The sequence below is a fragment of the Chiloscyllium plagiosum genome, unplaced genomic scaffold (assembly GCF_037043375.1).
Source record: "Chiloscyllium plagiosum isolate Xiang-an unplaced genomic scaffold, Cpla_swu_hap1 HiC_scaffold_48, whole genome shotgun sequence".
NCBI lineage: Eukaryota > Metazoa > Chordata > Chondrichthyes > Orectolobiformes > Hemiscylliidae > Chiloscyllium > Chiloscyllium plagiosum.
Window position 1 is genome coordinate 13,365,115 of NW_028270186.1, and position 26,646 is coordinate 13,391,760.

At 41.3% G+C, this 26,646-nt stretch overlaps 1 protein-coding gene across 1 annotated transcript in view; it reads right to left on the bottom strand.

Moving 5' to 3' along the window:
* Nucleotides 1-1,218: 1,218 nt before the first annotated feature.
* LOC122543139 (substance-P receptor-like) overlaps nucleotides 1,219-26,646 on the bottom strand; it is a 45,230-nt gene continuing 19,802 nt past the window's right edge. Inside the window, exons 2-5 of the mRNA XM_043681485.2 lie at nucleotides 23,959-24,159; nucleotides 11,581-11,731; nucleotides 7,947-8,143; nucleotides 1,219-6,479 (exon numbers count right to left, since the gene is read on the bottom strand). Coding sequence (XP_043537420.2) covers nucleotides 6,185-6,479; nucleotides 7,947-8,143; nucleotides 11,581-11,731; nucleotides 23,959-24,159 — 844 coding nt within the window. The 3' untranslated portion in view covers nucleotides 1,219-6,184. The remainder of the gene's footprint in view (nucleotides 6,480-7,946; nucleotides 8,144-11,580; nucleotides 11,732-23,958; nucleotides 24,160-26,646) is intronic.

A 26,646-nucleotide genomic window follows, 5' to 3' on the forward strand; every position in this document is an offset into this window, starting at 1 on the left:
GCAGAAAGCTGCAACACAAAGGAACTTGTGATACATGTGCATGTAACACAGGGAACTAGCACACAGGTGCAGCCCATAAACAGGAAGGCCAGTGCAATGTCGGACCTTGTTTCAAGGAGATGGAGTGTAAAAGTAGGGAAGTCTTACTGTAATTGTACAAGCAGCGGGTGAGATCACATCTGTAGTCCTGTGAACAGTTTCAGTTCCCTTATTTGAGAACATATATTATTTAATTGAACACAGTTCTGAGAAGGCTCACTCGGTATGCAGGATTGAATTATGACCAGAGGTTGACCAGGTTGGGTCTCAACTCACTGGAGATTAGATTAGAGTTTAGAGAAACGATCTCATTGAAAGGATTTGTTTGGGTAAATACTGAGAGGATGTTTCTCCTTATGGGAAAGTCTGGGACCAGGGGGCATAGTCTCAGAGCTAAGACGGTGCCAATTTAAGACTGAGATGAAGAGGAATTTGTTGTCTGAAAGGTTTGTGGGTATTTGGAACTCTTTTCTACAGAGAGGTGTGTGTGTGGGGGGGGGGAGATAAAGGTTGGGGGGAGCATGGTGAACATGTTGCTATATTTGAAACAGATAGATTTTGAATCAGTAGGTGAATCAAGGATTATCGTGGAAAGGGCAGGAAAATAGACATGTGGAGTGGCAGATTAGCCATTATCCAGGTGAATGGAGGAGCAGGGTCAAGGGGCAAAATGGCCTGAACCTGTTCCTATATCTTGTGGTCTTATGGTCAAATTCCTTGATACAAGTTTACTTGTGAATTAATAATATTCAGAACTTTGAGGAAAGGTAAACTATCCATTAGGTATTAGAAATGATTTGACTTTAAAGCCCATCATTCCAATAGGCAGACAGGCAAAAGATTGTATATCAAAAACGCTTGATGGACCTTTGATCATATCGAACATTGTGTTTTATTTCATCTTAATCTTGTTTTATAGATTGACCATGATTGAGTAACAGCCTTTTATCACAGACGTCAATATACAAAGCACACAATAGATTGTTTATGGCAAAAAATATCCTCTGCACCACACTCCGTTTCAGAGATGGCAGATTCCATTGAACATTTCAGACATTTAAAGCCTTTCCACTTGTGAATGAAGGAACTCTCCTTGATTTTCTTCCTTTGGCTTTGTGATTGTTGTTAATGAATGGCTATGTGGTTGCTAGGTAACAGAACGAAAAGCCTGACAGTTGCTGGAAGTAGATTGGAATTTCATATCCATAGCAACCCGAGAACCCAGTATTCAGTCTTTGGACGCAGCCTTCTCAGAACATCAGTGCAAGTCCGGCAATGTAAAATAAGTTCTTTGACCTTTCAGTTCTGAACCAATCACATCAGAGTGAGTGAGGCATATTAAATAAACAATTGTTTTCAATAAATCCTCTTGCCTGATTTTTTTTAACTCCTGGTGTGTCATTTACAATAATTCACATCCATAATTTCTGGTCAACTAAGTGCAATTGTTTCTATCACTTTCAAAGGTCAGCCAGTCGCTTTATTGCCTTCTGTGTTGGAGGGCAATGAAACATTCGTCAGAATTCACTTCATGCTAATCTAAAATCTACATTTTCGAAAGGAGACAGCGTATTCTTATTAGTAAAGGAAGTGCCTCAATTCACACTGGCAATATCCATGAATTCAACCCTTATACCACGTTTAATAATAATAACGTTTTTGCCTTGACTTCGCCCCCCCCCCCCCACCCCCTTGTTAGCGACTCCTCCTGAAGCAAGACATTTAATATTTAATTACAGTGAACTACTGAGACTCCCTGAAATAAATCCAGTTCCTGGTCTGCATGGTTTGTTCTTAAAATGGACTGCAACAGAAATTTCCCAGTGGTGGATAATATGAGCTCCATGGCCTTTTCCACAGGTTAGACTTGCACATTTCCTCAAAGTCTTGGATTTGGAAAGCCAGCGAGTTGCCTCAGCTCACAGTTAAACGCTTAGTGACAACTAAGGACTATTTCAGCTTGTTTTGGTTTAGTTTATCATCGATTGGTGTGGAAATGTAAGGGCTGCTTTTTTTTTGTTGGTCATGGAATGTGATTTTGTACAACCTGACGACTGAACAGACAACACGCTCACAGCACAGACAGTTCTAAAAGAAAGATATGGTGTCAGAGACTGCTCCTACACAAACCAAGTTTGGAACAAAGGGGTGGTATTTGAATTTCGTCCCAATCTGCTGTGCAGATTTACCAAGTGTCTCAAGTCGTCGATTGGGTCTCAGCAGCGCTTTGTGTCGTTCCCTGAGTTTAACTCCATCATCTACTGATTTTCTGACTCGGCAATCTCTTCGTGCACAATCTCTGCGCCATTTGATGCTTTTAATATCGAGAAATCTATTCAAGCCAGTTTTGAATTTGCTTAATCGATCTCTGGTGAAAAGAATTCTAAATATTCACCACTCTCTGAATGAAGAAATTCCTCTGTCCTAAATATTCTGAGACGGTGTGCCTTGGTTCTCCATGCAGTCCCCAAACCAGACCATGGAACACATGAAACCTCTGTCTACCATCTCTAGCCCAGTAAGCATTTTGAATGTTTCAGTGGGATCATCTCTCAATTCTTCCAAACTCGAGGGAATACATTTGCAGTCTTCGCAATCATTTCTCAGAAGACAATCCCTACAGCACACAATGAGTTTGGAGATACCATTCACCTTCCTCATGGCTTACTGGACCTGCAAGTTCACTTTCACTGACTTATGAACAAGGACACTCGAGTCACTTCATCGCTAAACTCTCACTATTTATGAAATACTCTTGATTTCTGTTTTCCTCTCAACTTGAAACATTACTCGTTTTTCCATATTTGTCATGTTCTTGCCACTACATGGTTTGAAAATGTCCAAATTTTAAAAGCCTTTGGAAGCAGATAGTTGACATTCTTTCACCAGATAACATAGATTCTTAATAAAATAACCTGGGTAAGGTACTCAATGGGGAGCAACATTATGAAAATTTTAATCTGCGATGAGACTTGTTAAATTGCAAAAAAAAAGGCCAGTTTCGCTTTCACCACAAGAGGGCAATACAGCATTACTATCGTGACAACGAAGTCCCTGCTAGACAATGATCTCAGACGATCATTTTCTCCACTATAAAGCTGTGATGGGAAGAAACATTTAGTGAATTCTGTAATTTACTGAACTGAACCAAATCCACATAGTCAGTTTTCTTATCAATTTCACTTTGAGCTTTGAGATGCTGAATGTCGGAGATCTAAAACAAAGAAACCTTCCGAAATTCAGGATACTGGAAGAGACCATTCTGCCTATTTGTTAACTCTTTGAAGAAACCCTTGGATTGAAAAGTCTGACTCTCTTGCACTATGTCCCAAAATATTGTACAATTAAAAATCTACAGGCAACCAGTTGCAAATCCGAAGGAACAGATGAACAGTGTAAGACCTTTTTAAAATATTTGCCAGAAAACATTTTGTTGAAAGCTCTTTCAAGACAAAATACCTCAGGAATATTCAAAAGGTCATTATCTCTAACAAGGGTTCTGTAACTTCAGTTGCCGTGACATAGAGATTTCCAATTGTTTTCTTTGACATCAAGTCATTTTCATGACCACAGCATGGTACATAGTTAGAAATAAATCCCTTCTGCGATCATGAACAAGCTAATGCACACTTTAATCCTGCCCAGCATGGGACAATCACTTCCCACATTGTCATTGAGTCAAAGAACTGGATATCCATGCCTAAACCACCATGGGAGCACTTTTACATTTGTTTCAAGAAAAAACACTCATCATCATCTTCTCAAGTGTAATGGGAATAAATTCTGACCCACATCCTGAGGGAACGAGTAAAAGTCGAAGTCTTGAGAGTGACACTGGTTGTGAGAATTACGCTGCTGAATTACATGTGTCTGGTGTCACTATGAGAGAACAGCAGGATTTAGGATGTGAGCTCTGTGTCACTGGAGAGACTGAAAAATGATGCAGCAGTAAGAAACTGAGGAGGACATCAGCAAGATCCACAGTGAAGGATGGTAGAATCAACCTTGGTACATGGTTTTGGAGTTCTGACCTACACTCGTTCATATGTCACCTGAATTAGGAGCATTAATGTAGCATTGCTGCAGTATTCTACACCATGGGCAGTCATATCCTTTCACAGTTACTGTTCCTACACAGATCAATTGGAATCCCACCTATTCAGAGTTTATCTCTTATGGCACAATGTGTAAAAGTGAAAAAAAGCAAGCCCAAGTGCAAGTCTTTTGCTGGAGCTATTCTATAGTGTACCTTGTAAAGGGACAGAGTAACACAAAGAATTGTGGTCCAGTGTTATCATTCACAGGAAAACAAATTGGTAAGAGTTTCCAATGCACATTAGCAGGAGATTTTTGTAGAGTAAAGCCAAGCTGTTAGGTCTATGGCATTAGCTGAATTAAGCTACAGGAATTAAATTCAGTCTGTTGTCCTCATTGGATTCAGGATACTTTCTGTAAAGTTCTTTCAGGCATGATGGAAGTTCACTTCTATCTACCAGTCTGTGACATGCATCTCTCTGAATGTTCTGACAATGCCATAACATTGATGTATTTTTAATTTCTATGATAGAAAAGCGACCATTGGTTGTCTTTGCTTATGATTGAACATCTTCAACTCTCCTGAATTCCCTTTATCTACTGACTGCCCTCCACCCATCTCTCCAAATGCCATCCTTGAAAACCTCTCACTATTGCAAAACTTGGGTAGCTCCATCCAACATTTTCTTTGAGGCGTATGCCAGCCCTATTTCTGATGCCCCCATACTCACCAAGCCTAGACTACTTCGATTTGTTATTTTACAATAAAGGTGTTAGATTATGACAAACAATTGTTTCAGGTCCCCAGACAGTATAGGTTTGTGAGATCTTTCATTGATCAGAGATGCTGATACCAGGTATTGGGATATCAGTTCCATCTGTTTTCTCAGTTTCTAGCAAGAGACTAGATTAATTGAGGGCTTTCGACTTTCAATTTTCCATTATCTGGACAACTTAGAATATAAAGAAAGCTCAGGTAGAATTACATCATGTTACACATATCCCTTACCTCCGATCCCTGTTAATCTTCACGTCTCACTTATCTGCTTCTCTCACATCCTCCTTATTTCACAGTCCTCTTGTATCCCATTCAACAGAGTTTCAAATGTTTCACATCCTGCTGACCTCCAATTCCCCCATTGCTCACATCCCTCTTATCATATATCCCACTTTTCTTGCATTCCTCTTATCTCACATTCCATTTAATTCTCATTCCCCGGTGTCTCAGATTCCTCTGGTCTCCACATTATTTCATGTTACACAATGCATGAATCTCATGTTCCCTAAATCTCACATTCTCCACATCCCACATCCTGTGTACCTCCTCGACCACATGCCATGTGATCATTAAACTGGTCCTGTATTTATCTGATGAAGCAGCTTCAGAAGTTCAATATTGGTTACCATGGGAAAGCAAAAGGGTTATAAATTTGATGGTTGTATTTTATCAGTTTGCAGTGTTAGAACTTTGTATTCTGGATTGCAATGATCTAGTTACCCCATTTACCTACAGCAATGAACTTAAGCAGCTGTTGGAAGAAGCTCTTTGTGTTTTCTTATGACCCAACAGACCAGTTTGTGTAATTTGAAGATCATTTTAGAAAGGAGAGACATAAGATTTATGCAGTGCTGTGTAAAGGGTCCTGAGGGAACAGGCATATTACATTTGTTTGATGGTCAGGGGAAAAGCAGGACACACCTACAGCTTGGGGATTGAGAGTTTTACAATTTTACCACTTTAGGATGCTGAGTGGGAGCAGTGTTAGGGACTGGGCAGCTGGCACTATTTTCTAGACAAGTTTCCCAACACTGCTGGATGAAAATTTTTCAAGGGAATTGTTGAGGGGAGAATATGTGAGGACTGACATGATATGACCATAGGACATAGGAACAGAAGTATGCCATTCAGCCCAATGAGTCTCAGCAACCCAATTTCCTGCTTCCAGTTTGATGTGGGTTCCCAGTTCCTAACTTTGATGGACTGCCAGGCTGAAGTGTATTATAATCCATTGAGCAGATGGTGACCTTCTAGTATCTGAATTTGACTGTCATCTGTTTAGAAAAGTTCGCTCACGTGGGGCTATGGATTGGCACAAAGCTGACAGACTATTTAGTAGGGATCTGGTCTGCAGGAGAGAGTGGAGGACTCAGAGCCAGCCTTTGAGATGCTACGTGAAGAGCCATTGGAGTTCAAGTCCAGCGACAAATGCGTTGCCTTGATATTATCATCGATATCATCCTCATTTTGGTTGATGACTGTGGATACGGTGGTCTCCATCCTGCTGACCTTGTACATGCTGCCCTGGGTCTGGAAGTACTTGGCTGATTTCATCTCCAGCCCCTCGTAATCTTTGTTTTTCACAAATGGACACCAGCGGAAAACATGTCGGAATCCAGCTCGGAACCTGGAAGGGAAGGCAGCAGCAGAATCTTATCAATAGCTACTTCACAAACATAATGGGTAGGGTTTCCTTCAATCTGAGGGGTCACACCAAACGCTTTCATTACCCTGCCTCAAGGAATGTCCAGTTGGCTCATACACAGCAACTAAACCTCTGTCAACCTTGTCATAGGGCAAATAGGATGAAGAAAACCAGAATGGACTCCACACATTACGTACCTCATGCAGAGGATATTAGGCTATGACTGGAAGCCACTCAAGTGGGAGATAAGGTGGCCAACACTCCAGGGCAATGCAAATGGAAGCACAGTAGTGACTTTTAAAAACAAATTTAATCCTTTTTGGCTTTCCTCCACATCCCCACCATCACATGCAATGTTCTTAAGGTGGTTGGACTTCATGGTCAGGGAGTTGGGCCTGTGATTGTGTTAATACCCAGTGTAAGTGAAATGCTGCCATGCTGAAATCTGCCCTGGGTTAAATAGACACCTGTCAGAAATCAGTCAGCACTTGTGAAACCCAGAGGCATAATAGGAGTCATTGTAAATCCTCAGTACTAAAATCTACACATGAAGAACAGTTAATTTGGTGGTATCATGGGAAGCTTCTAACATCCATTAAATTATAATTGAGTGCAATTCAACCAAAGTTGTTGTAAGAGGTCATGGTACTGAATGAAAGCTTGTATGTATCTGACACCTTTAAAGTAGCAAAAATATCCCAAGGCACTGAGTACTATCAAACAAAATTAGCATCAACTCACATCAAGAGGTATTACAGTTGGCCAAAATCATTTTTAACAAGGAAGTTTTAAGGAGCATCTCAAGGAAGGAAAGAGAAATGAAGAGATTTTACTCAGAAATATCACAGGTTAATATATTGGCAATTATGGATGCAGCTACCAAGGGAGTAATGATTAAAACTGGGAGCTTAAGGTCCAAATCTAAGAAGCACAGATATCTTGAAGCATTGTGGGGCTAGAAGAGATTACGAAGGTAAGAAGGGCCAGGGTTATCGAAGGATTTAAAAACAAGGATGAGAATTTTAATATCAATTTCTTGACTTACAAGAATGCACACCAGGCAAAATAGGCCTGAGGAGGACCTGATGCAATTTGAACATAGGCAGCAAAGTCTTTTGCGGCATCAGGTTTCCCAAGGGCACATTGGCAAGGTGTGCATTCAAATAGCCAAGTGTAGAGCTAATAAAGACACAAAAAATATTTTAAAAAATTTAAAAAGACAGCAACTGAGCCAACGCATGACTGGAGTTAAGTGGTGGAAATAGGCATTGCTCTATTTAATGTGGAGGATAGTTCGAAACCCATCTTATGCTAAAGGTTACAAAGAGGTTGGCTCAGCTGATTACCCACTTTACCTGTTACAGACCCTGAGGATGTTTTAACATGCTGCTCATGACATTATTTTGATGGGCATGGGGAAAGAATTTCCTATCTCCTGGAAGCACTTACCGCTCATTGAGACAGCAGTAGATGATCGGGTTATACATTGTGGAGCTCATCGCAAGCCAAATGATGGCCAGGTACACTTGCTGGATGTACCTCTTCTGGTAAATTTCTGGATGGAAGAGGTAGAGCAAGAAGTAAATGTGATAGGGAAGCCAGCACACAGCGAATGTGGTCACCACGATGATCATCATCTTCACCACCTATAGCCAGGGATAAAGAATAGTTTATAGAATATGCAATTCTCCACAATAGCCATCCATCCCACAGTGTATCCAAAGTTCATTCCTTCCTTCAGCAATTGGTTGCAGACAGTCCCTCGGATTTTTCTGTGCAAGACAGAAATGGTTGAGCAAAGTATTTTCAGAGGGAAAAGAAGTGAAAAGGAAGATGAATGAATGGCTCTCAGTTCCAACTGTGACTTTGGAATGAAGTCTGCTAATAAGAGTGATGCTGTTTCTGTCTGGTGGACTGACCCCTACATTGTAGAGGCTGAGTGCCAACTCTGACACACCTCCTCCTATTTATCCACTGGACCATGATCCCACCATGGAACATCACACCATTGAGTCCAGTGCAGTCACGAGCCTCAGTTCATTGAGTGACAAACCTCCCCTCCTCCCCACTGCCTCCAAACTCATAGTCTCCCAAACCCCCATAGCTTGTTTCTACATCTTTACCAAAACCAACAAAAATGACCACCCAGGCAGACCCATTGTTTCTGCCTGCTCCTGCCCCACAGAACCCATCTCATCCTACCTCAACTCAATTTTTTCTCATCTTGCCCAGTCACTTCCCGCTTACATCCACAATTCCTCTGATGTTTTTCTTCAGTTTCACAATTTCCAGTTTGCAGATTCCAGCCAACTCATCTTTGTCATGGATGTGCAATCCTTTTACGTAACTACCCCTATCAGGGTGGTCTCAGGATTCTCTGCTTCTTCCTGAACTGTCCCCATTCCTTCAGGTCAGAGGAGTGGCCATAGGTACCCACATGGGCCCCAGTTATGGCTGTCTCTATGTCAGCTATGTGAAATATTCCTTGCTCCAGTCCAATGCAGGCCCCCACCCACAACTCTTTCTCTGGTACATTGATAATATCTGCGTCTCTCTCTCTTTCATATGGAATTGGAATGGTTTATCAATTTCATTTCCAGTTTCCACCCCACTCTCACCTTCACCTGGTCCATCTCTATCCCTTCCTCAACATCTCTGTTTCCATTTCTGGGGATAAGCTAGCCACCAATATCCACTACAAACTAGCTGACTCCCATAGTTATCTTGACTATACATCCTCACACTCTGCTTCCTGTAACAATTCTATTCCAGTCTCCCAGCTGCTCTGTCTCCATCACATTTGTTCTGATGATGCCAACTTCGGTGTCCACTTTCTTCCTCAACCGAGGATTCCTTAGCACCATAGTTGACAGGGCCCTCAGCCGGGTCCGACCCATCCCTGTGGCAGTGGATTCCACAGGTCCACCACTCTCTCTGGCTGAAGAAATATCTCCTCATTTCCATTTTAAATTTACCCTCTCTAATTTTAAGGCTGTGCCCACGAGTCCCAGTATCCCCACCTGACAGAAACAATTTCCCAGAGTCCACCCTTTATAAACCATGCATTATCTTGTAAGTTTCTATTAGATTTCCCCTCAACCTTCTGAACTCTAATGAATACAATCCCAGGATTCTCAGCTGTTCATTGTATACTAGGCTTACCATTCCAGGGATCATCCTTGTGAATCTCCGCTGGACATGCTCCAGTACCAGTATGTCCTTCATGAGGTACGGGGTCCAAACTGGACACAGTATTCTAAATGGGGCCTAACCAGAGCTTTATAAAGTCTCAGTAGCACATCACTGTTTTTACATTCCACTCTTCTTGAAATAAACAACAACATTACATTTGCTTTCTTAACCATGGACTCAACTTGCAAGTCAACCTTTACAAACTCCTGTACTAACACTCCCAGATCCCTTTGTACTTTGGTTTTATGAATCTTCCCAGCATTTATAAAATAGTCCATGCTTGTGTTTTGTTTCCCAAAGTGCAAGACCTCGCATTTGCTCACATTGAATTTCCACAGTCTCAGGCTTGCTGCAGTGCTCCAGTGAAACTCAGCACAAGCTGGAAGTACAGCACCTCATTTTTCTGCTTGGGATCTCTGCAAACTTCCTGACTCAATACTGAGTTCAATAGGGCTTGAGGCCCCTTCTCCCTCAACCTGACCTAACCTCAACCCCAACACACTTGGCCTTGTTATCATATAGTCCACTATTACACACAACCATTTTTAGCCATGAATAACCCTCATTAGTAGATGTTCATTCTCCTTAGCTGACCATTACCTGCTCCTTTGTCTGTCCAGCTGTTCTTCTCTCTCACTGTGTTTTATCCTCACCAATCACTTACTCCTTACCTTCTTCCTTTATCCTATCTTTTGCATTAAAAAACATCTCTTTCCAAGCTACCATCAGTTCTAAGGAAAGGTAAATGGAGTCAAAACATTAGCTAATTTCTCTCCATAGATGTGGCCAGACCTGCTGAGCTTTTCCAGCAATTTCTTTGTTTGTTCCTGTTTCACCTCTAGTGCTTTCCCTTGCCATCGTATTTCTTCTTATTTTCCAACCAGCCTGTTCAAAGATATTCAGAGAATGTGGACTGCAATGGATCAAGAAGGTGGCTTCTACCACCTTCTCATGGGCAACTCGGGACAGGCAATAAATGCTGGCCAGCCGCGATGCCCATGTCCCATGAGTGAATAAATAAAACATTACACATCTCTGGAGTCATGCAATGTGAAGCCAAACCTCCTCGTCCAGAGTTGGGGCACTACCACTGCAAGGCACCATATTTTTTCTTGTAGTATGCTATACTTGATTGCTTTCAAGTCTTCCACACTTCTCTTGTAAGTATCCTCAACTTCTAAAGGGATTGGCATTGATAAATATTGATAAATAGGTTTGTGGAGCTCTCAGGGAGGTTGATGTGATGGACTCACTGGCTCCCAAAGCTCCAATTCTCTGCCGAACTGGAGCAGCCTAACCTATAGGCCCAGAGAACACAACATCAGGCTAGACCCAGAGTGAGGCATTGTTTCAAAGGCCCGTTGCAAGTTACATCGATCCAAAGAGAAGGAGGTGAAAGGAATAAGAAATAGGAAACAGACTCAACAACAATAATCAGGTTAGAATTGGATAAAAACTTCTGGAGAAAACATTCCAGGCCAAGATGAATGAAGCAAAAAGAACAGTTTGTTCAAACAGTTTGTAGATGAGTAAAGGGTTGAGTGGCCATTTCTGATACAATGAAACAAGAAGGTATGAGTGCCTCAAAACTTGTGAAATTACTAGTTGAGCAAGGGCCCCTTCCTTAAGATCTTAAGATTCTATGAAAGAATTTTGTTGGTGCATGCAAAGATTAGGAACTATGTCTGGTACAAATGTTTTTAAATTTAAGCAGGGAATTGCAGCATAGCTTACAGCAAAAAAAAGCTGCTGATTACCTTCGTCTTATTTTCACTTTGATCTTGCATGCAAACAGCGTCACTGCCCACATTGTTTCCAATATGGTAGAAATCTGATACGGAGGAAAATGTAGCATCAGTTTTGACAGACAGCAGTCTTGGTGCTCACTCACCTTTCTTTTAGCATTCATCTGCTCCCTGTATCTGTCCGAGGAATCTCCTGGAATCTCACTTGCCCACAATGTCCTACCAACAATGGTATAAGCATAGCCCATCACCATCAGAGGCAGGAAGTAGACAAGGGCTGTTACACAGACATGATACCTGTCAGAGATATTCGGCATTAGTTAGTCAAGACAACTGTCCAACACTTCAGATTCCTTACAGACTGTTAGGAACTGTAGGTAACTAAGTTAACAGAAAAAACAAATTAAAAACAGCTGCTGGATGCCTTGAAAGGCAGAAAACAGGTCACAAACGAATTAGGTTGATAACATAATTCTTACAACTGAAAATACATAAACCATCGCAACATGATTCACAAACAGAACCAAGAGCAAGAAATCTCACCTTTTTGTGTTGAATTGTCAGTTCTCAGAATTTATCCGATTTTGGATTTTTACACTTACCTCCCTTATTTAGTCTGTGTATGTTAAGGTGACAGCCAAGTTGTGCACAGTAAAGTCCCAGAAACAGTAATGAGATCATAACCAGATAACCTGATCATTGATGCTACCAAACTCATCCAGTGCACTTCAAGCATTTTCTATTTCTATTTCAGATTTCCACTATTCATTGTATTTTGATCAAATAAACTCCCTTGTCATGATATTTTTGAAGGATTGTAATTGGCCAGGCCATTGTGGAGATGATTTTCCCCTTAACTGTGGAGGCAGATGCTACCTGTCTTCCATGCTTCATAATAAGGTGGCACATCCAACAGTGCAGTGCTCCTTTAGGACTGCACTTGGGTGTTGCCTTGATTTGTACTAAGTCCTGGAGTGGGACTTGAAACTACAACATTCTGACTCAATCTAAACCTGCTACAAACTATGCAGTGCTGATAATTACAAATATTTACAAATAAGGTAAATCGCCATATTCACTTGGAGGAGTTCTCCATCAATGGTTGTTGGAAGCCACTCAGAAGAGTGTGGGAGTTGAAACCAACCCATTAAAGAACAGTCAGATCCATTGAAAAAATAATCCACTGCCCTTAATGAATCTTTAGCCTGTCTTTGATTATCCCAGGAGATTACTGCATACAGTTTCACAAGGAGGTGCTTATTTGCTGAATGCGTGGAGATACATGCTTCTGCAAATCTTCAGCAAGTAGCCTTACCACAGAAAGACCCTCATGTGCTTGGGTTTTACTTATAAAGTGCTCCCTTGAACACACGCCACCAAATTGTATTGTTTCATAGTCATAATGAACTGAAATTAAATTTCTGGGTAGGTTTTGAGCTTGTTCTGTGATGCACTATTCCAATGGAACTGGGTCCTCTTTTGTTTGTCATTTATAAAAATGATTTGGATAAGAATATAGAAGGTGTGGTTAGTAAGTTTGCAGCCGACACCAAAATTGGTAGCTTAGCGACAGTAAAGAAGGTTTTCTAAGATTACGAATGGATCTTGATCAAATGGGTCAATGGGCTGAAAATGGCAAATGGAGTTCAGTATGGATAAATTGCATTTTGGTACAACAAACAAGGATAGGGATTATTCGATTAATGGGAGGGTGTTGGATAGTGTTGTACAGCAGAGGGACCTAGAGGTTAAGGTACACAATTCTTTGAAGTTTGCATCACATTTGGACAGGTTAAAAAGGCATTCAGCATACTTGTCTTCATTTTTCAGTCCTTTGACTGCAGGAGTTGGATGTCATGTTGACATCATGCAGGACATTGGTGAAGCCTCGTCTGGAATACTGTGTCCAGTTCTGGTTGTCTTGTCGTAGGAAGGATATCATTAAACTGGAGAGGATTCAAAAGAGATTTACCAGAATGTTGCTAGTTATGGAAGATTTATGTTATAAAGATAGGCTGGCTAGGCTGGAAGGTTTTTCACTTGCGCATAGGAGTTTGAGAGGTGACCTTATAGTGATTTGTAAAATAATGAGGGGTATAGTTTGAGTTAATGGTAGTTGTCTTTTCTCTTGGATGGGGAATTTCAAGACAAGGGAGCATATTTTACAGGTGAAAGGAGAGAGAGGAGGAGCAATTTTTTTTACACAGAGGGTGTGGAATTAAGTTCCTGAGGAAGTGGCGAATCTGGGTACAATTATAATATTTAAAAGGTATTTGGATAAGGACATGAATAGGAAAGGTTTGGAGGGATATGGGCCAAGAGCTGGCAGGTGGGACCTGTTCAGTTTGGGATGATGTTTGGCATGGCTGGTTGGACCAAAGGGTCTGTTTCCATGCTATATGACTCTATGACTCTCTGATTATGTTTCTCAGATGAAATTTGGTCATAGCTTTAAAGTGCAGTTGCAAAAACAAATCAGATTTATGACATTCAAAGCAATAGTTTGAATTTAAAATGAATGATACTTAGTCACATAGCCGAAAGGTGATTATCTAAGCTGCAGAATGATATCTCCCTTATATGCCCTGTAGTATCTGTGTAAGGGTGAGATACATTCTAAATGAAGGAGTATTCTTCCTGTTGTTCTCAAGACAAAGTCCTGTATGAGAAACTCAATAACTTCATGAAGAAATATGCAAGTTTCAGAGCTTTATCCCCCATATTAATCTCCAGAAACAATTTGTTGTCACTTCTTGACTTTATCAATCATGCCACTGTGCCTTGAATGTCTCTTAAATGACTTGTTACCACAGTAGCATTTAAATATCAATTAAATGTAGATGTTGTATAACCTGTGAGTCCAGTTTATTTTTGGAAACAATTCACGTCTCTCTTTTTCTTTCTTTCTTTTGTAGCTCTCTTTCTCTTTTTCTTTCTTCTGCTCTTTCTGCCATGCCATTCACTGACTTTGTTCATTGGATCAGTGTATCCAGAATTCACAATACCATCAACACTGAGTGCTGGATACTAATGGTATTTAGTGTCACATTGAGTTGCAGATATTCATTGTAAAAGGAGTATGATCAGATTCAAGTACTTTTTGGTCATTTATTCTCATCTGCATTCAACCTTATGACAAACCTTTCCTTTTGTTCTCTTACCTCAGCTCTCACTCAGAACACCCCAAAACCATCCCGACCAGGATCAGCCCAACACCATTTGCCTCTGCACACTCTTGAAATCTACTATATCCGTAATCTTTCTAGTTGTGATGAAATACTGTTGTTTGGACTTAACTTTGTTTCTTTCTCCAGGATGCTGCCTGACTTGCAAAGTGTTTCAAGCATTTTATATTCTATCCAAATGGCAGAAAAGATTAAGAAGCAGAATAATTTGTGTTTGTGGGCATATGTCCACCTGTCTGTTTGTGTGTATGTGAATACGTATGAACATTGCCCCTTTAAATACCACCCTCCTTTTGTCATCTCCTATTTTATGACAAGGTCCAGTTGCAGAGTGATTATAATACTTGACTGGCAATGCTGTGGCCTGGATTTATGATCAAAGACATGAGTTCAACTCCAAGTTTGCAAATGGAGAATTTAACTTCAGTTAATCAAATATACTGGAATAAAAATCCACTGAAAAACATTGTACCTGAAGCCAAGAGATTGTTGTGCAAACCTGTAAGGAATTTGACATGCAAATTTGGCCTGTTCTACATGAGACTACAGACACACCTTGAATTTGAAAGCCTGCATGCTGGAAATGGATAAAACTGCAGAAGGGTGCTTCAAACATTGCATAAGTTGCAGCACTTGGAGGAGAAACCAGTGTAAGGAAAAGGAGAAGGCTCCTAGAAAATGCTGGGACACTCAAATCCCACAGCAATTACCTCAAATGCTTCCAATTAAGGAGTAGGAACAGATTACTGTAGACAGACTATAGCAGCAGTGCCAACCCTTCCACATTTCACCTCAGCTCTGATAAAGAGTCATCCAGACTTGAAACATTAGCTTGCTGTCTCTCCGTGCATGCTGTCTGAATGGCTGTGATCTCCAGCATTTGTTGACTTCCTTTTAAGTCCGTGCCATAAGTACTGTGAATCCGAGTTTCCATCTGATTATTGACCACTTGAGATCAAAGCATACAAACGGAGATGGACTTGTGCCTGCTTGATTTGCACCCTCAGTGATCTCCTGCCAGCAATGAAGCCCATTACTTCAGTACATAATCAACAGAAACATAATGTAAATTCAGCATTTACAAAGGATCATGGCAGATGTCAGGCTCAGCACATTCTCTCTACTGTTCAGCACTTGGTGGTCAGCATGCAATTGAACTCCACAGCCTGTGTCACATTGGTAGTGAAGACAGGTAACACAGAAAAAGATGGAGGTAGATAGTGAAAGAGGCAAAGAGAGGAAACGTGGAGGATAAATTTCACATTAGACCATGGTATAAAGTGGTGAATAGTGAATTATCAATGCATTACTACTGACACAATATTTCCTTCCATTTCAAGTTGGCATAAATCATAGAGTCAGAGAGATCTATCTCAGAACAGAGAAAACTAGAGAGAAGAAAGAAAGATAAAGGGAAACAGAAAGACAGGACAAAACAGAGGGTGAAAGAGAAATAGAGAATGATGGAAGAGGTTGACTTCTTGATAAAGTAAAAAGATCAAATCTCTTGATGTTTTGGAGGAGCATTAACAATTCTCCATCCATTTCACCCAATTATTCATGTTTTTGAAGCTCCATACTATTCTTTGCACCATTCACAATGCTTTCATGTTTCAAGTCATCCACAAATTTTAAAGTTGCCAATGTATAGATTATTGTTAAGAAGTGCAGCATTTCTCATTCTGCTCTGTAGAGAACTCCACTGTAGGCCTTCCTCCAATCTAGAAACCAAACCTATTGCTACCTCCTGTCTCTCATCCAGTTTTGTATCCTTTTGCGATTTTTTTAAAGCAGAGATATGTCAATTCTTGAAAAGCAACTGGGTAAAAAATTATTATAGTTAAATGGAACAATGGAATAATCAAATCAGTCAGGATATTATTTAATAGCAGAACAGGATCGAGGGGCTGAATGGCCTAATCATACTCCAAGTTTATATGTCTCTTTTATTGCATGAATTCTTTGCTGTTGCGTGATACTCTGTCATGAACAATGCCAGAGAGTTTGCAGTGTTGTTTCTTCACATTACAATACTCATTTGCAGGTTATACAAATGATTTTTTTCAATTGTTGGATTCAGAGAGAGATGGCTCTTTAAAACACATTTTTAACTTTTGCAGTGCTTCTAAACTGGTTGGTGAAAAGTTGCCAGGCAAGTTTGCCCCTTTCAAATTGACCATCATGCCAGCTTTTTTAATGAGAATTATTGTGTGAAGTGCAGCTTTCTGTTTTTCTTGTCGTGAAACAGGAATCTATTGACACTATGACGCAAGCTTGAAGCTTTCTGGTAAATGTTTCTAGGGTATTGTGTGCAAGGTCAGGTATTCAGTCTCACTATTTATAAACCAGAACATCTGTTTCAATTCCTCAACTTCACAAGATGATGCCATTAGACTCCATATTTAACAGATTATCTTTCACAATGGTAACCCCCTGTCCCACTAGATGCTCCCACCGAACACACCTTCCCTTCCTTTTTCAACACTCAACTTGATCATTCCCTTTGCAACAATCCAGTATACTCTTCAGTCATTGCCAATCTCCCCTCCCTATCTCATGGCACCTTCTCTGTATGTGCAGGAGAAGCCACATCTGTCCCTATACTTTCTCCCCTACCATCTTGCAGAGTCCACAAGATTCCTTCCAGATGAAACAGTGAGTTACTTGTATCTTGTTCAGTTCCATTTGCACAAGTCATTGTACACAATGTGAAGTCTGCTATACTGGGGAAATGTAGATTGGGTGATTGTTTTGCAGAACAACTTTGTTCACTCTTCAAACATGACTCTGAGTTTTCAGTCATTTTCCATTCCACTGCCACTTTAAAGTTTTGACTTTGATCTCTTACAATATTCTGATTAAACTGAACAATAGTTTGGGGAACTGTAGCTTATCTTTTTTAATCGGCGCTGAATGATTTCAACACTGAATTCAGCAATTTCAAAACATAACCACAGCTCCTGTTTTCTCAGACCGCAGTTGAAAATAATGTTTCTGCTTCTTTCATTTATATATCCTCCAGTCACACCACTTGCTTTTGCCATGCACCGTCATTAATTTTGAAACTGAACCACTTCTTCCCTATCTCGACATTTCCTTTTGTTGTTATTTCTGCCATCCTCTTTCCCTTTTATCCTTACTCGAAACTCCTTACAACTTAAAGTTCTACCAATTCTGAGAAAATGTCATCAAACTGACAATATTAACTCTGCTTCTCTCTCTCTCTACTCCATATGGAGGCTTCTTTAAAAGCATCAGTCTGAAAGTGAGATAAAATTGGAAGACTTAGGATACATTCTTCAGAGTATGCAGGTTTGTCTCATTTGTATGTTTGGGACTACCATATTTGACATTTGTACTGGATGGTTGCATGCTGATGTTGGATATTGCAGAAGAAAAACATTGTTGTCATTGATTTCATAACTACAACAAAGCACCTTTCCTGAATAATGCATTTTCCCTATGATGCTTCTAATATGTGTTCTGCATTCATCTCTCACAATCTAACTAAAAGTGCATACCAGTGACTGTCATGATGGTCTTCTCAAGGATACAGCCTTAAGTAGCTCTAACATCGTTTCTGTCCATCAGGTGATCACAAGGCACCATTATGTTGGCATTGGTGATCACCGTAACACATAGCAGCTTGTGTTGGTGAGTACAGATTTCATCTTCTGCATCCAGAAAGAGTCAACAGCATCAAGCAGAGAGCTAGCAGTAGAATTAATTTGAAGGGAAGGCCATATTACTAGTTTCTAACTTGCAAACATAATGAATTGGAGTCAAAAAGTCAAAGAGTTGTACAGCATGGAAACAGACCTTTCACTCCCAACACGTCTATACCGACCAGATATCCTAAATTAATCTAGTCCCATTTGCCAGCATTTGGCCCATATCCATCTAAACCCTTGTTATTCATATACTCATCCAGGTGCCTTTTAAATGTTTTTATTGTACCATCAATTCAAATTATCATAAAATACTTTGAATAAATCATCAGTTTACAAACTGATCAAATTCCCTGCTAAATCTGCCGCATTTAAAGTCTTCAAAATTTCAAAGACCTGTCATTAGAATTGTTGGAACAGGAAATTTGAAATTCTCAAAGGCAGTGCCTTCTGGAGATTCTTCAGAATACACTCAAGTTAAAGAAATACTTGAGTCTCAAACCTGTTGCAGCGACAATAATCCATAATTGTTGAGCAGATGGACAGGACATAAAGAATTTGTTGCTGCATTTATAAATAGAACAGAGATTGTGTGTGTCTGATTGACAGGAGGCACATGGCGATATTAAACCTTCAGAGTTGAACATAGATCCTCACAGGATTTACACTGAGCAGAGGGACAATAACCAACAAATTTGAAAAAAAATAGGCAAGTGAATGAACATAGATTGACAGTTTAGTTGAGAGTCTCAGGGTCTGCTCAAGGAGGCAAAAACAGATCCCGTCAGACTGAGGTGACAGCAATGGACAGAAGTCAGCAGCTTGCCTTAGGATTTGGATGGACTGAGGCAAACAGTGTCAAGCACAAAGATTGCTGCCAGATTGACATTGACCCGCTACTGTAACAGACAGAAAGCAGTGGCAGCAGGAGCTTAGGCAGCTTTCTGTTCTGAGGTATACTTGCTTCTTCTCAAACAACAAGAAGTTTCTGGAAACACACAACAGGACTGAGAGTATTCAGGTTTTGAGCACAGACGCTTTGTCACAGCTGAAGTTGTGAGAAGAGGTGTACACTTAAATGGTAAACCAATATTTTCTCTTTCCAACAACTGGCATGTATTTCCAATTGCATACATCACTTTCTGAGAGGGGTCAAACCTTTTTGGAATCCTAAGCTAATAGGAAATATTAACATTTCCCATTTAGTTCCAACTCTGCTTTCTTCTCTTCTCTTTACAGTGCAGTAGCTATAAAGAAAACATTCCTCTCCCTCGATCACAGCACAATTCTGCCCACCGTCCCACTCAGAGTAGCCTGTACATTGTGGGTATAATAAATGGTTGGGGCATTGGAGGCTGAGGGGGGGACCTTATAGAGGTTTATAAAATCATGAGGGACATGGATAAGGTGAATAGTCAAGGTCTTTGCCCCAGAGTGGAGGAGTGCAAATCCAGAGGGCATGGGTTTAAGATGAAAGGGGTGTTATTTGAAAGGGGCTGCAGAGGCAATTTTTTTCTTGCTGAGGTTGATGTGTGTATGGAATGAGCTGCCAGAGGAAGTGGTAGAGGCTGGTACAATAAGAACATTTAAAAGGCACCTGGATGGGAATATGAACATGAAGGGTTTAGAGGGATATGGGCCAAGTGCTGGTAAATGGGATTAGATTATTTTAGGGTATCTGGCGGCATGGACGAGTTGGACCGAAAGGTCTGTTTCTGTGGCTGTACAGCCGTATGACTCTCTGATTCTATTTCACAATCACTACATTTTTCATGATATATTTTGAATTGTAATCTAAAGCCTTCAGGCATGAATGATATAAGATTGTAACAAACTCAAATTTTATGGCCCAGAGAACACTGTTTGAGTGTGAAGCAGGAAGTGAACATCTGAAATTTACCTGATGCAGGAGGATGAGGTATGCCAGCCCTGCCTGACTTATACACATTACTAAAGTAATTAGACCTGGAAATTGTGGCAGTATTCTTCCTCAGACTTGTGTGTGAGGTCAGTAAGCACAGTTAGTCTCCAGTGGGATCAAGCTGCATGAACAAGCTGAAACTTGACCAAGCCCTGATGTCTGCTCACTGCACCCAGGTGGCTCCCAGCGACACCTGCCTCTTTGTCAGCTATATCGAACAGTCCCTCTTCAGTACCTACACAGGCACTGTACCCCAACTCTTCTGCCGTTACATTGAGGACTGCATCAGTGCAGCGTCCTGTACCCTGGCTGAACTGGAGCAGTTCATTGACTTTGTCCACAACTTCCACCCCGCCCTCAAATTTACTTGGTCCATCTCAGCTACCTCCCTCCCCTTTCTTGACCTCTCAATTTCCATGTCTGGCCGCAGTCTCCAGACGGATGTCTGCTACAAACCTACAGACTCCCATAACTACCTGGACTACACCTCCTCCTATCCTGCAAGAACTCCATCCCATTTTCCAGTTCCTCTGCCTCCGCTGCATCTGCTCGAACAAGGAGACATATCACCCGCGAGCATCCCAGATGTCCACCTATTTTGAACAATGTGCTTTTTCTCTCTCCGCCATCCAGACAGCCCTCTGCCACACCACTACCATTCCCCACTCCACTGCTCTAAACCCCACCCCTCCCAATGCAATAAAGACAGAGTCCCCGTTGTCCTCACTTGCCCACCCAATCTCCGCATCCAACGCATCCTCCTCAAACACTTCCGCCAACTCCAACTAAACCCCACCACCAAGAACACCTTCCCATCCCCACCCTTCTCTGTCTTCTGCAAGGACCACTCACTCTGACAGCCCTTGTTTCATGCCACCTCCGTCACCGAACTCCAGGTTCCTTCCCCTGCAACCAGAAAGGATGCAAAAACCTGGTACACCACCTTCCTCACCTACATCCAGAGCCCCAAACAGTCCTTTCTCACCTGCCTCTCCTCCAACTTAGTTTACTGCATCAGGTGCTCCCGATGTGATCTTCTCTGCATCGGGGAGACTGAATGTAAACTTAGGGAATGGTTCACTGAGCATCTCATCTTGGTCTGCAGGGCCCGACCAGATTTTCCAGATGCTACACATTTCAATTCTCCCAACCACTCCATTTCCGACATGACCATCTTTGGCCTCCTCCATTGCCAAAACAAACCACAGCTCCTTTTGGAGGAACAGCACCTTATTTTCTGCCTGGGCACCCTACAACCCGCAGGATTCAACATTGAGCTCTCCAATTTCAAATAACCTCCCTTCCCATCCACCGACCCCCTTTCCAGCCCCTCCCCCTCCCTTCCACTCCTCCCTGCCACCAACTGCATTCATTCCTCCTATTAACCAACCAGGTCGTACCCTCTACCTGTCTTCACCTATCCCTACTTCACCATCCTGCCCCCACCACCCCCTTTATCTGCAGTTCCCCCCCAGACCCACCCCCAGTCCTGAAGAAGGGTTACATCCAAAACATTGGCTTCTCCTGATGCTGCCTGGCTTGCTGTGTTCTTCCAGCCTCCTGCCTATTGACCACGGTCAGTTAAGAGCCTTTCAACAGAAGCTCGGTTCCCTAATTCAAATTTTGAAGTGGGACTAATGTCAGCATAGAATGACTGCAGGCTGTCTCTCTGCTAAATTGTTCTGTTTGAAAAATACCGTCAGTGTAATTCTGATCCAACTCTATCCAAATATGTTTAATTCCATTATACAGAAACAGAAAGCATAATCAGCAAAAATAAACACTCAAGCTAATTAAGAAGAGAGATCATTAGTTTTTTCTCTGGTCCCTATGCTTTCCATTTTTGCAATTACTTTACTTTCAATCTGTTTTTATTTATCTAATTACTCTTGCCCCTTGAACTCCAACATTGGTTATTTATTTTGGCAGATTTGGGACTAAGTGCGCAAGCATGTTGAAAAAAATATAGCCAGGCTGATGTAGGACATGACCCTCTGAATGTGTCAGGTAGCACCCAGCTCAGCAGAGCCAAGGCAAGATCAATGAGGTGCTGAATAGGGGTTTGCCTGCAATCTCACCCATGTACCAGCTGAATGCCATGAAGAACATTTTAGGTTTGGTTGAACATCAATGATTGAGCTGAGCTCACTTACAGACATTCCAATCTGCATTCCGTAATACACTTGAACCATAGCTATCAAGCACTGAAAATGAGCATACACTCTTGTGTTACAATCACACATAACTAAGCTCTGACTATCAGGACACCTTACCCTCAAAAAGAAACGTTACTTGTGAGTCAGCTCTTGTAAGTGAACAAACAGAGTAAGCTCATGCTTCAGAAGAGGCTGAGGTATCCAGTCAAAGGTTCAGCTGTTGTTTTGAACTCATTTAGGTATCAGTTCCTGACAAACACTGGTGTCTGTATCACACGTGCAATCTCAAGCTCAGCGTCTCTCACTCTCACTTCTGGGTCAGAATGCTGTGGGCTCAAATCTCAGCTGAGACTTGAACACAAAATCTCAGCTGAAAATCCAGTGCACCATGGAGGAAATGCTGCAGTGTCGTGGTTGCCTATTTCGGATGACATGTTAACCAAAGCCATTGCTGCTTTATAGGATGGATATAAAAATCCCACAGCATTGTTTCAAAGAGGAACAGGAAAGATATCTGCTAGTGTCCCAGCAAATATTTATTCCTTAATTAAGATGAGGAAAACATGTCACCTTGCTGTTTGTGGGAGTTTGCTGTGATGCAGTTGACGACCATATTTCCTGCATTACTGCAGCTTCAACACTTCATAAAGTACTTCATTGGCTATAATTTTTTTATAAACCTCCTGAGGTTAAATATGGAATCATACATATATAAAAGTCTTTCTTTCCACTTAATTATTTGGCTAGCCAATTATAAATAACACAATCACATCACAGCAAATTGCGAAAGTTGTGAAGCCATATCAGGATGCATACTGAATGACATATCCCATTCATTGCATTATTACTGCAGATATAAACACAAATGTTCACTGTTAGCTTACTTCTGACCTTGAAGTAGGAGCAAAAGTTTACCCCTTTGACAATCAGATCATGAAGCCGGATACTAGATACCAATATTATACTTAATGCTAGATTTATTCGCAGAATGCGACCTTACAAATGTCTGTCTCCTTTCTAACTAGAACCAAGTGTCAAGATACCTAGTCAAGCCATGCCTCTGTCTGTTATTCTTCACCTCTTCACCTCATTATTACAATTCATGCCCTGATGCAAAAACAAGAAAGGAGAAATTGCTCATTCGTAAAATTCAGAATTATTTCACAAAGGTCCAAGTAATAGTTTGGTTCAACACATCTTCATTGAGTCAACTCTCATCTCAAGAATTTGAACATGTGAACTGGACTGACACTCTGGTGCAGTGCTGAAGGGCTGTTGCTATATTGGGGTGCTCTCTTTTAAATGAGGTTTGTCCAACTCAGTTCAGTATAGATCAACTGTAAATGGGTGTCAGCCTTATTTACAATCTGTATATGGTGGTAAATTTTAAGCCATTAGTTTACTTTAATTACCCTTCATTTGTTCCTAAAAAGAACACTTAATGGTGAGGTAGCCTGAAAACACAGAGTAGGATGCAGCAGAGTGTCACTCACACCTCCACAACTCATGTAGCAAGATGCTTTTCTTGGGCCAGGGTTTGATGGATGCGATAAATTATAAGGCCTGAATCACACATTGTGAAAAGAGAACTTACGTCGTTTCATGGCTTGTGCTATTCTCTGCATTCTCAGGCCACTCCACGTAACATACCACTCTGCCTGGGAACTGCACAGTTGTGGAGTAATAGCACTGCGGAAAGGCCAGCGACAACGCCACCACCCAGATAGCCCCAATCACGACCTTAGTGGCTGTTGCTGATAATCTTGGTTTCAACGGATGAATGATTGCCATGTACCTGAATCATGGAGAAGAAGCAGATTGTAAAAACAGAAGTAATATAAGGAAATAAAATCTCTATTTTTCCTGCTCCTCACCCAAGGTTCATGAGTGAAACTGAAAGCAGTATGACAGGTGCCAGTTACTATTGAGTATTTCATGTCCTTCCTCTTTCCTGTGAGCCAAGTGATTTTAGATTGATGTTCGACACTCACTTAGTATCTATATTAAAACATGTCCTCATAGGAGTTCATTCAAAGTAGGATTCTCAGCTTTTTGATTTCCCACCCCAATCGTGGCAGGGGGCACTGAGAGTAAGGCAGCAAAATTAGGAATAGAAGGGACAGATACAGATGTAATATAGCAGAAAGCAGAATTTTCAAGATAGGTTTCCCTGATGAACTATTTCACATTCAGTTAGATAGTGGCTGAGCAGCACCCCAACAGCCTTGACTAATGTTTGCTCCAGTTGCCTTACCCAAAAATGATACCAATTGTAATGTTATCAAGATGGCATGAATGCAGAGATTTGATGGAAAAGTTAGCCACTTGCCCTTTAGCTGGGTTTGAAACCAGCCTAGAGTGTGTCAGCTGTAGTGTTGTACATGAAATGAATTTAAGCCGTTTCAGGTGGGATTATCACTTGCTGGATTGAAATTGGCAGGAAGTGGTGGCCCAGTCTTATGATAGTTATAGAGTCATACAGCACGGAAACAGATCATTTGGCCCAACCAGTCCATGCCAACCATAATCTACAAACTAAACTAATCCCTGCTCCCTGTGCTTGGCCCATATCCATTGAAACATTCCTTATTTGTGGACTTATCCAAATCTCTTTTGAACATTGTAACAGTAGCCACAGCCACCACTTCCTCAAGAAATTCATTCCACATACTAACCACTCTCTGTGTAAAAAACATTGTCCCTCATGTCCCTTTTAAAACTTACTCCTCTCACCTTAAAAATATGCCCCCTAGTTTTGAACACCCTCACCCGAGGGAAAATACTTTTGCCATTTACTTTATCTATGCCCCTCATGGTTTAAAAACCTCTATAAGGTCAGCCCTCAAACTCCTACACTCCAGAAGTCCCAGTCTCTCCACATAACTCAAACTCTCCATTCCCGGCAACAGCCTGGTAAATTTCCTCTGAACTTTTGCTGATTTAATAGTACCCTCGATGATCTGTTTTAACTAGCCCAGATAGCCAGGTTGGGGTCACTGGACTGGAAACGATAACTCTGCTCTCTTCCCACAGATGTTGCTGGACCTGCTGAGTTTCACCAGCGATCTCTGTTCTTGCTGTTAAATATGTCCCACCACATTCTCAGGCAAATCTGTCTGAAATTGCTGATGTTGAGAAAGACTTGGGGTACGCTAGTACAAAGGTTGCAGAAGGTCAGAAAACAGGAGGGACAGCACATGGTTGATTGGCCTTTATAGGAATGGGAAATCCTACTATAGTGTAAAGCTTCAGTTAGTCCATACCTGGAGTACTGTGCACACCTTTGCTCCCCATTATCTAGCGGAGGATTATGTTTGCCTTACTAAGAGTTCACAAGATTGGCTCCCATGATCAGGAGGTTCCCCTGTGATGAAACCGGAGTTTCTCTGGAAGTTAGAGAAATGAGAGGTGATCTCGTTCTGCAAGATTCTGAAGAGACTCGAGAGGATAGACATGGTTTACTCCCAGCTGAGGAATCTGGAACATGGGCTGTGGGGGTGGTGGGAGGGGCTTTTGGGAGCACAGTCTCAGGATAAGGGGCCGATCCTTCAGGATTGTGATAAGGAGAAATGAAACTTGAGTTTGCTAACACAAAGGGCTGTGCATGCTCTATCGTAGGATCATTCAAAGCAGAGAGCTTGCATGGAGATGAAGGGCCCAATGGCCTCCTTCTGTGTTGTAACCATTATCTGCTATCTGGGATAGATTCAACATACACAAAAACAAAGGGATCAGAGAGAAAGGAAATCGGTTGCAAAGATGACTTAAGATAAAAGCTCAGTCATGGTTATATTGAAAGCCAAATCTCAGGGATGTTTGGTCTACTGGCGCTCTTTTCCTTAAGATCTCAGAGGGACACAGAAGTATGATGGGATGAGGTAATTAGGTGGGCCTCAAGTGGAGTGTGACTCTACAGTAATGATGTAAATATGGCAAAAAGGCCAAGGGATCACCTTACCTCAACTTGACTTTTGAGAATTTGCATTCACTAAACAAATGAAGTAAAGTCACATGTTGGTTTTCCTAACTGAGTGAATTGATACTCTTTGTAAACCTGAATTCTTGCCATTTTGTCCTATTAAGACAGAGGAGCAGAATTAGGCCATTCTGCCCATTGAGTTTGCTCCGCCATTTCTGCATTTCAACAATTGTTATGTTTCACCAATTTCCATGTCTCACCCCTTCTCTGTGTGCTGGTAATTCTGTCAAATATATCCATTAAATGCATTAGAAATTTACCCTAAACTACAATTGTGCCAAGAGAGCAAAGGTTTCGCAATTT